The sequence below is a fragment of the Ceraceosorus guamensis genome (genome assembly GCF_003144195.1).
Source record: "Ceraceosorus guamensis strain MCA 4658 unplaced genomic scaffold IE81scaffold_159, whole genome shotgun sequence".
In the NCBI taxonomy this organism is placed as follows: domain Eukaryota; kingdom Fungi; phylum Basidiomycota; class Exobasidiomycetes; order Ceraceosorales; family Ceraceosoraceae; genus Ceraceosorus; species Ceraceosorus guamensis.
Genome location: NW_020290154.1, coordinates 13386 through 23107, shown reverse-complemented (window position 1 = coordinate 23107; position 9722 = coordinate 13386). Strand labels below are relative to the sequence as shown.

The 9722-nt window shown below is 56.8% G+C and overlaps 5 protein-coding genes across 5 annotated transcripts; 1 reads left to right on the top strand and 4 right to left on the bottom strand.

The window, feature by feature from the left end:
* Positions 1–1391: 1391 nt before the first annotated feature.
* On the top strand, positions 1392–2747 carry IE81DRAFT_350592 (NAD(P)-binding protein; the record flags this gene model as incomplete). The annotated part of the gene is made up of 4 exons (XM_025516573.1): positions 1392–1486; positions 1753–1816; positions 1929–2624; positions 2730–2747. The coding sequence occupies 4 exons, from the start codon at positions 1392–1394 to the stop codon at positions 2745–2747; spliced, it is 873 nt and encodes a 290-aa protein (XP_025366140.1).
* Positions 2748–3471: 724 nt separating this feature from the next.
* IE81DRAFT_350591 (hypothetical protein) lies at positions 3472–3878 on the bottom strand (the record flags this gene model as incomplete). Its single annotated transcript, XM_025516572.1, has 2 exons — positions 3472–3629; positions 3818–3878. The coding sequence occupies 2 exons, from the start codon at positions 3876–3878 to the stop codon at positions 3472–3474; spliced, it is 219 nt and encodes a 72-aa protein (XP_025366139.1).
* IE81DRAFT_326988 (hypothetical protein) lies at positions 3688–4709 on the bottom strand. The gene has a single exon (XM_025514970.1). It carries the CDS (start codon positions 4503–4505, stop codon positions 3990–3992), a length of 516 nt encoding a protein of 171 aa, XP_025366138.1. The 5' UTR covers positions 4506–4709; the 3' UTR covers positions 3688–3989.
* Positions 4710–5942: 1233 nt separating this feature from the next.
* Positions 5943–6670, bottom strand: IE81DRAFT_369447 (hypothetical protein; the record flags this gene model as incomplete). The annotated part of the gene is made up of 3 exons (XM_025517241.1): positions 6295–6670; positions 6088–6226; positions 5943–6003 (listed from the first exon to the last, which is right to left on the bottom strand). Exons 1-3 carry the CDS (start codon positions 6383–6385, stop codon positions 5943–5945), a joined length of 291 nt encoding a protein of 96 aa, XP_025366137.1. The 5' UTR covers positions 6386–6670.
* A 1289-nt stretch (positions 6671–7959) lies between these two features.
* On the bottom strand, positions 7960–9722 carry IE81DRAFT_369446 (hypothetical protein). The gene is made up of 4 exons (XM_025517240.1): positions 9115–9722; positions 8644–9041; positions 8485–8570; positions 7960–8402 (listed from the first exon to the last, which is right to left on the bottom strand). Exons 1-4 carry the CDS (start codon positions 9626–9628, stop codon positions 8108–8110), a joined length of 1293 nt encoding a protein of 430 aa, XP_025366136.1. The 5' UTR covers positions 9629–9722; the 3' UTR covers positions 7960–8107.

Sequence of the window (9722 nt, the reverse complement as noted above, 5' to 3'; positions counted from 1 at the left end):
GTGCTTGCGCCATGCTTGCCGGGGGGAGGGGGGGGGGGGGGGGGGGGGTGAGTAAAGGGCGGTGGGGAGATGGGCAGATGGGCAGATGGAAGCTGGAAGATGCGTGAGAGCGAGACGACCGATCTGTGCAGTCGCGAGTCGCGAGTCGCGAGTGGGATGGAGAGCAGTCGCGGTGAGTGTAGCGATTCAGATTGGTTGCGCGCTGCTTATGGGGGTTTGTGTAGGAGGGTGAGGTTAGGAAAGCAGCCCATCGTTTGTCATCGCCTTGGTGAGCGGGCTGATCAGAGCGAGCGAGAGCGATGCTGCTGCCGGCTGCCCGACGCCGTGTGCAAGGCTCCCCATGCAGCGCAACACCGCACGATCAGCATCACCGCTGCGTATGTAATCCTGAATAATACATAATCGTGAATCGTGAATCGTGAATCTGAATCTTCCACAGCCTCATCATCCATCCATGCGCAGTCAGCAGTCACGACTGATGAGTCTTGCGTCAGCACAGTCAGCCATACATGCACCGATCGAGAGGCAGGCAGGGCAGGCGCACATGCTGCATGCAAGCAAGCATGCAAGCAAGCAAGCAACAACTAAGAGGTGGTCCGCGCGTGGGAGATTCATCTGCAGCGCTACATCACACAGCGCGATCAGCGTACGCCACGACGGCATGAGTGATCCGCGCGGCCGGCCCGCGGCTTGCCGGGCTTCTGCCACGGCTGGCACGCGTGGTCGAGGAGATGAAGAGGTCGAGGAATCTTGAATCGTATCGTGAATGCGCTTGGCGGCAACCCTCTACAACAAGCTCCAAAGCACAGCTCCACCTAGATCGACTCTGTGTCTCTCTCTCTCTCTGTGTGTCCTGATCCACGTTCCATACAGACCACCAGAAGAATTCTTGATTTCTCCAATCTTTTTGAATTCAACCGGCGTCGCGGAGAATTTGAAAAGATGGGTCACGTGAGCCACATCGAAAGAGCGCGCGAAAGCGCATGCATGCATATGGCGCATGTATCAATCAAGAAATCCAAGCTGTATATATATAGCGCCCACGCGGTGAATCAGCGCTGCGCCGGCCCGGCTACAAGAAAGCCTTTCGCATAGCCGGGCAATTGTGCGCGCGCGCATCCACGCATATACGGCAGCAACTCAAGGCTCAGCAAAGCCTCTTTGAATTCACATTCAATTGAGTCACAAGAGGTGGACTCGTGACTCGTGACTCGTGACTCGTGACTCGTGACTGCTATGCTCCGGCATGCCTCTCGCCTCTCGCCTAGCTCAAGCACATCTTCCCCGCACCCCCGCCCCATCGCTGCTCTCTTGTCTCCATCCCTACCGCACCATCGCCCGCACCACCAACACCCCCTCAGCTTCCAAGCAGCGGACTACACAGCGCTACAATGTCCGCCTCAGCTGCCAGAGGAAGGGTGGAGCAGCTCGGTGCTCATCTCACCGGCGGACCACTGCTCAAGGGTGAGGTGGCCATCATCACCGGGTGAGTGGGCCTATGTGCCAGAACACGTCAGAGCTTTGCCACGACTTCAAAGCAGCCTTGAGTGGGAGCAAGGTCGCTGGGCAGGGTGGAGTCTGGCAGGGCAATGCACTTTCGCAGAGCGCACGCGAAACGAGGACAGCAGAGGGGGGGGGGGGGGGTGGGGGTTTAAGCGGGCGCATACATGCAGCTTCACGATCTCTCCAAGTCATTCCGAGGCATGCCACGCCACAGCTCATTCGACCTTTGCCGTTCCACATCTCTGCCAGAGCTGGGCGCGGTATCGGCAAGACTACCGCTCTGACCTTTGCAGCGCACGGTGCTTCCATCGTTGTGAGTCGACGACCTGGCACGGGCCCGAGGCAGGTCCGGTGCCCAGTCCATCGCCATTTCAATCCTCAATGCTCACACATTGCCTCTCGCGCGTCTCCTTCGTGCCGCACAGGTGTTCGACATCGACGCATCCGTAGCAGACGGCGTGGTGGGCGAAATACGGGCGAATGGCGGATCAGCGGAAGCGTTTGCGGGGAGGGACATCACCTCGGCCGAAGTTCCGGACGAGTTGGTAGCTTTCGCAATCTCCAAGTACGGCAAGATCAACCACATCATCAACGGAGCAGGTTTCACCATTCAAGCTCCGCTCAAAGATCTCTCCGACTCGGCATGGGAATCCGTCATGGCTGTTCACTCCACCGCTCCCTTTCGACTCACCCGCGCTGCCCTGCCCCACATGCTGGACAAAAAGTATGCGGGGGAGAATAGGAGCATCACCAACATCTCCTCCATGGCGGGCATACAAGGTTTGGCGTACGGCGCCAACTACAGCGCGGGCAAAGCGGCTCTCATAGGCTTGACGAAATCCAGCGCGCGCGAATTGGGCAGGTACGGCATACGGGTGAATGCGGTGGCGTACGGTTTCGTGCAGACGCGCTTGATTGGCGATTCGGACAAGGATGGCGAGACGCACAAGTTGCCGGATGGAAGCGTCATTCCCGTAGGTGTGCCGACAGAAAGAGCTTTTGCCAAAGCGCTGCTGCACGGTAATGTGCTCAAGAGACCAGGCACGACGCAAGAAGCTGCCGGCCCGCTGCTCTTCCTCGCCAGTCCACTCGCTTCCTACATTACGGGCCAGATTTTGCAGGTGAGTTTGCCCACACACGAGGCGAGCGGTGGAGGGTGCAGGGTCCGAAATGAGCGAGTCGATGAGGGGCAAAGATTGATTCGAATGAAGCGCTCTTCCCGACAGATTTCTGGAGACATTTAGGAGCACTTCGCTCGTGCGTGCACGGAAAAATACAGGGACTTTGGACGCGACGGACTGCATCGACTCGGAATCTTGCTGCGCTCTAGAGAATATCATGTTCAAGGCATTGGAGCGAGCAGAAAGGACACGCTCTCGCCGGAAATGCATGCCTCCATGCATGCGTGACCCTTTTCGACCTGACCGGCTCAACCTTGTTCCGTGATTAAAATGATCGACCTGGTCCAGGCTGGCTTTTCCAACGCCCACGCACGACGACGAAAATCATAGGAAAAATTCTGGCAAAACAGCATTGGATGTGTAGCGTTTGTCTCTTGTCTGGCATGTCGGTGGTCAAGGCTCGCGATGAATGAAGGGGTGGGCGAATGGAAGGTGCATCGTGCGAAGGCGGCCAGGCCGGCTTCCTTGAACGCCAATTTGGGAACGAGAAAGGCATCAGGATATGGGAGCTTTTTGGAAGGTCCAGCTGAGATACTGTGCGCGCAGAGCGTCGATCGTCGCTTGGCCCTTGTCCACGTTGCTGTTCGGTCTGCTCTCGAACGCATGGGAGGGCGGTACGAAGCAAGGAGCGCAGGAAGTCTCGAGAGAGAGGGAGAGAGAGAGAGAGGTGGAACGATGGGTAGAACATCCGCAGACGATTGGGGAAAGCTTTCAGCCCTCAAAGAAACTCGTACGACGACGGCGGGGGCCAGGGCGGCAACAACGACTTTTGGGGGGAGAAGGGGACTCACGCGGTGCTCCCGCAGATACACCAAACGGCTTGATTCTGCACGAATTTCTTGTAGTACGTCCAGACGTGAGCTTCATCGTCGATCTGCTTTTTGCACTCTTCGTCCCACCTGTTGGCTTGCTCGTCGAGAGACATGTCTGGCGCGCTGAGCACCTCTATCCCGGGAAGGTGCCAAAGTGGCGGGGCGGGGCGGGACGTGCGGGCGGGCGGGAAAGAAGAAGAAGGGCGCAAAAGCGCGAGGTCTATCTCATCAACTCCTCGTCGAGAAGGGTGGAGAAGCTGATTGGGGCGCGCGGGACAGGAGACGTGCTCGACTCGACTCCGAGGGGCAAGAAACACTCACGGTAGACTGTAGGTGCTAGCACTGCTCGAGCTGCGGGCGACAGCACTGCCCAGAACGCCATCGTGGTGATTGCAGAACGAAGCAACAGCATGGTTTGCTTGCGCGCGGAGAGCGGTTGCAAAAAGGGGGCAGGCAGGCAGGCAGGCAGGCCCTTTTTGGTTGGGGGGATTTGTCAAGCGGGAGCAGATCTCCCCCTTTTGGCTTTGGGAAGAGCGAAATCCCAGAGAGGCAGGCATGCAGGCAGGCGAAGCAGGGCGGCGAGAGAGAGAAAGAGATCCACGAGGCCCTCGTGCGATTCCCCCTCTATAGTACTGGCACAAGCTGGCTGGCTGTTGTGCGCGTCTCTTTCAGCAGCCGCAGTCCGACTGAATGCACTCCTCAACGCAGACGAGCCTAGCTTCACGCCACGCCACGCCAGGCTCTGAGCACAGCCCTCACAAATCGCGGAAAAGTGTTTGCAAGCTGTCAAGCCGAAATAGCTGCTTTGATTGTTTGACTGCCACGATCCGCGGAGCAGCTCATTTGCAGCAGCAGCAAGACACTTCCGGAAGATCTCTTTTGCCGCATCGGTTAAGCAACCCCACCTCATTCGACCGCGCCCTCTTTTGCGCCTTTTTGCATCACTGCGACGACGTTCTCGTGTGATTCGCGCTGGACGCATCGCGTCCGTGTTCACGCCAGTCGCCATTCTCACGCCTTCACATTGCCCTCCGCTGGCTGGGCGTGCTATTCTCAGGGACAAGCTCTTGGCGCCACACGACTGCTCTGATGAAGGACACGTCTTGCGCCGCTCACGCCGTGTCCGCGTCTGCGGTGCATCATGCGCGCGCAAACAAAGCAGAGAGACGGCCCTCTCTCACTCGCAGAAGAAGCAAGAAGAGCACAAGAAGAACATCTTTCATCTCGCACATTTCGGGAAAAAAAAAAAAAAAAAAAAAAAACGTCGGATCGCGATGACGACGGTAGGCTTGCACAAGAGCGAGGCTAGGTCCGGTCCTTGCACTGCGATTGGGGCTCGCACTCTAAGACTCGGTCACGAGCTGATTGGCGCAGTCTCCCATGGTGGACCGAGCCAGGCCGCAGCTGCAGAGGCGCAGTCCGAGTCGCCATTACCCAACCCGCTGTAGCAGTCGGGGCAGACCAATCAAAAAGAGGTAGTCACGCACAGAGGTGAGCAAACGAGTCTATTGCCGGGTGCACGCATTGCGCACCCACCACTCTCTCCTTTTCGCCTCGTATACTCACGTTCCGCAACGGACGACGTATCCGTCAAACTCGTTGCCAGTAAGCTTGTAGTCTAGGCACTTGAAGTACCCGTTGCAGCTCTTGACCCACTCGGCAAAGAGCGCATCTTTGGTCCATTGAGGACCGTGCGGGTAGCCCACAAGCTCTGAGGAGCATCAAGTTTAGCGAGATTGTGCATCAATGCGTCGCGATACACCAGAAGAACTCACTGTGATCAGCGGTTGCGAGCGCTGGACCGACGAGGAAGGCGGCAAGGGCAAGGCCGCTTGCGAGTAGCTTGAGGGTAAGGTTCATCTTCAGACGAGTGTGGTCCAGATATGGTTTCGTTGTGGTTTTGTCGCTTCGCGAGCTGCAGTCAGAGGCGTGGGTGATAGGGAAAGGAGTTCGAGAGCGAATTGGATCTTTTTAAACAAGGCGAGCGAGCAGGAGGACCAGTGGCGAAACAACGCAATCGCACACACTGATATCACATCAACCCTGGAGCTGCTGATAGCATCCAAAACGGAGCATCGATGACCACGACGCAGCATTCGTGAGCCGGTGCGTGAGCGTGGAAAATCTATCGAGATCTTGACTGACCAGGTAGCTTCTTGATATTTCTCTCCAGCCCACGCCGGAGAAGAGCATCTTTGCGCCCAACGGGCCGTCGCGTCAACGAGCAGAATTGGATCGATTGCATGACAGGAACGAGCGCTGTGAACAATCAAGGTGATCAGCAGAGGAAAGAAGAGCAATGAATGATGGCGATATGTGGCGCAGGACGGCCCGTCTGGATCGCCGCGCTCCAACGCCGCTCCGGCCCTCTTTCCGGGCACTTGCACTTCACCTCACTCGCACGGCAGGTGCTCATTGAGATCATAGTGCTAGTGAAGTTTCAGATCTACTCCTTCGCCAGCCAACCAAGCTTGAGAGCACAAGTGAGAGTCTTATCGCTTCCAGTACTGTGCCGTAGCATCTCAACCGGTGTGTGAGCGTTCGCAATGAGTCGAGATAGCAGCGCTCGATCTCTCTTCGCTCGCACTCACGCCGTGTAGCAGTAGACCTTGTAGCCGGTCAGATCGCGAGTCTGGAGATCGGATCGAGCACCGCCGACCTGCTGACAGCCTTTCTCCCACAGAGGGCGAAGCGCATCGGCAGTGGAGCGCGCGGGATACGCGATGAGATCTGGTGGAGTGCGCGCTCGTCCTTCAATGTCGTCGCTCGAACGTGACGCTAAGAGCAAGCTCACTCACTGTGCCACACAGGATTGGTAACCGCCATGGTGCTACTCATCAAGCATGCCATGAGTATGAAGTGAGACCAAGCGAGGTATAGCAGCTTCATGATGCTTGCAGTCGTTCGAATAAGGCGACGCGAGGATTGTGGGAGTGATGGTGGAGGTCGCGACGTGCGTCTGGGATGAAGGGGATAGACGTTGCTCAGCCCATCGTGCCCATGCGAACATTCATCCCAACATCGCTGACTGGCCCGCGGAGTGGGTCCTAATTCATCATGGCCTGGTAAGTGATCATACGCGCGCGCGCGTACACAAAATGTACGGAGGGCAGCCAGCGTCCTCACGCGGGAGTCAATGTTTTATACCATCAACAACTGTGTGGCTTGCAAGCCTCTCCTTCGACCCTCACACTTTTAATTGCATCCTTGATGCAGACAAGGACGGTTTTGTTTAGCGCGAATTTGATCAAAGGCAAGCAAGAAAGATTGCTCACTCCAAAACAACAACGCCAAGCACAAATCGCGAGGATGTTGATGCTACGTCAACATCAAATTTCACAATTATTGCACGAGCTCTATCCGCTGTGGCATCATGGGAGCAACGAGGCGCAGTCGAGGCCCTCTCGGCCCATTCCGTGCTTGCAGTGATCGCTCAGCGGCGAGGCTCATCGGCCGTAGCGCTGCGCCACGCCGGTCCAAGTTCTTGAAACACCTGTGGCAGTAGGTCGACGTTTGATCTGTTATGTTGCAGTCCGGAACGCAACGATCAGCGAGCGGCTCAAGATCACGTGATCAGCCGCGACTCACTTGGTACAGGCGACGGTGATCTTTTCATCGTAGTCCACGTAGAAGCTCATGCCATCGGCCTTGAAGACGTTGCTGCACTGATCGTCAAAGATTTTGTGCATATTCTCGAAGGACATGCCTTCCGGGTGCGACACGAGGACTTGGCCGTCGGACAAAGCGAATGACGCAAATGTAAGAAAGCAAACGCGCTTGCTGAGTGTCAGTCGGACGCTTGCTGTGGCTCACTGCTCGGCTATCATGGCTCACCTTGTCGGGCGCGTGCTGCTGGCATAAAGAGAGCCATGATGCTGATGATGAGGACCGACGAGCGAAGCAAAAACATGATTGTCGGAGTGCGCTGTCTGCAAGCTTCGAATGATCTTTGGGTTCTGTTCTTGGTGGGCTATTGTGCGAGTGATATTTGCGCGCAAGAATCCTCTTCTGCACCAATGCTTGGCTTTTTATCCCTTCACTAGTCGAGTGTCACCATGAAACACAGAGGGATTGCGCGTCGCAGTACAAATTACGATGTGCGACGCGCCGTCTACTTCATCTCAGCCGTGAGCATGGTCAACGCCAACGCGCTCCTCGCCTTACCCGCGCCGCCCGCGGCGCCCTACCCTGCGCTCATCTGTTGAGCCTCCAAGGTGCCCTGGCCATGTCGCGCAGCTCAACCGGAAGGTGCAAGTCAGAGCAGGTGGTGGTCACGAGTTGCCATTCGTGATACCATGCTTCATGCTATTGTGCCCTGTGAGTCCGCTCTCTCAACCGTTCGTAGAGACGATCCGGTGCGCTGCGTGCGCGGTGCACACACACTTCTTGCACAAGGGTTGCATCTGAAACAAAGGTGACGATTTGATTGAGTCGGCTGCATTTTCGCGCTCGGAGCTACATGTGACCAAGATTGCGCAGGAGGTACTGCGCTCGGCGAGCAGATTTGCACAAAGGAAGAAAGGAGAGGAAAGAACCGTCGTGGGTGTTCGCGGGCCGCTACGGGGGGAAGAAGCTTGGAGTCAGGGGGCTGTGAAAATGCCTGCTATATCCTCAAGCGGTAGCTCCGACGACGTAGATGAGCACAGAGTTTGACCTGCCGTCATTTCCGCGAGTAGCTTTGAAGGCGTAGTAACCGGGCGTGGAAGGAACGGGAATGGAAGCGCGTCCGTCGCCGTTCGTTGTCACACCGCCAATGGTAGCCGATCCGGCGGGTGACGAACTGCCACCATTTGGACTTCTCTGATCCACTTGGACATCGACAAAGCCCTGCCCGGCGGTGAAGAGTGCAGAGCTTGACACCAACGAGGCTCTCAGAAGCGCCTTGTTGCTCTGGAAAGCGTCGTAGCTGATTAAAAGGGTGACGTGATGATGAACCAAGTCATCAGCATGGGGCAAGCGTCTTGCAGTGACGAGCAAAGTTTACTCACAGCCACATTGCTTCATCATTGGCGTTGGGATAAACCTGCTCCTGACAGCCACCTGCATTGGTGAAGACGCCATTGCGGAGAACGCCCTAGGTGCGATAATGCATTGCGATAGAAGGTTAGCGTGTCTTCCTCGCTGGTCATGCGCGCTCTCGTGCTCACCCAAAACTTGCTGCCAGTTTGAGCCAGACCACCTATCGAGGTGATGAAGAAGTCTGAAAATTGATTAGAATAACTTCCGTCGAAGTCGAGAGGAGCATCGTTGATGAGCGTAGTGAACGTTCCGCTTGGAAAGCTGTTGGCATTGTTGTTGGTGCCGTCGCATCTGTGGGTGCCTCCGCTTGGTGTGGTGATATCTTTGCCGCTGGTGCTCACGTAGCCTTCGTAAATGGTGCGATCAGTGCCCTCCACGCGGAAATAGCTGACGACATCTCCCGCTTTGGCAGGCGGAGGAGGGGATGCGGACTGCAGGCCTCCTACGACCGTCGTCGTAGTCGCCGTCTGGGTCGACGTCGTTGTGGTCGTCGTCGTGACGGTTGCAGCAGCCAGAGTCGTCGAGACTAAAGCACCAGCAGCGTCCGAGTGAGCATGACGTGACGTGCAAGAGTCTCCCTCCGCCTCGGAACTACTCACCTGTCACGGTAGATGTCACAGTGCTCGTGGGCCGGGGTGGCGGATAGACGGCTTTGACGCAGGCGTCGAAGATGATGCTGGCCCATGGTTTGAGGGGTGCGGGCACGGGCACGACGTACTTTGCGCCTCGAGGTTCGAGATCGCGACGACGAGCGGCGTAGGTCTCGCCTGGCGGTGCATTGTTGGGATAGAAGAGGCTGGGGGTGACAGACACGGTTGTCGTAGTCGTTGTGGTTGCCGTCTCTGTCGCGGTAAGAGTGGTAGCGGCAGGCGTGGATGTTGCGGTGACCGTTGCGGTCGTGGTCACCGTCGTAAGTTTGTCCTGGTACTTGTTTGCTTTGAGATAGGCCTTGCAGTGCTTCACCAAGAGAGGATTGGAGCTGATGATTCGTGCAGCTCCATCCACCTGTTGTTGGCGCGTTGGGATAAAGAGGGGAGTGCTGATGACCTCCGAGGCGGTGCCAAGTAGAGCCAGAGCAACGCCGACTGACGTCGTGAGAGAAAAGAGCTTCATTGCGCAGATAGAAAAAGTGAGCGGAGGGGAGCGGAGGATGGGTGAGATGTTAGGAGAGGATTAGGAAGAGGATACCAGAAGCGAAGTGCTAAGC

What these genes read in the sequence shown, in the direction of transcription:
- IE81DRAFT_326988 (XM_025514970.1), bottom strand. Translation starts at nt 4,505, where the DNA reads ATGGCGACTGGCGTGAACACGGACGCGATGCGTCCAGCGCGAATCACA.
- IE81DRAFT_369446 (XM_025517240.1), bottom strand. Translation starts at nt 9,628, where the DNA reads ATGAAGCTCTTTTCTCTCACGACGTCAGTCGGCGTTGCTCTGGCTCTA. An exon ending in TGTGACATCTACCGTGACAG is followed by an intron (nt 9,042 to 9,114) that starts GTGAGTAGTTCC and finishes CTGGTGCTTTAG; the next exon opens with TCTCGACGACTCTGGCTGCT. An exon ending in AAACTGGCAGCAAGTTTTGG is followed by an intron (nt 8,571 to 8,643) that starts GTGAGCACGAGA and finishes TATCGCACCTAG; the next exon opens with GGCGTTCTCCGCAATGGCGT.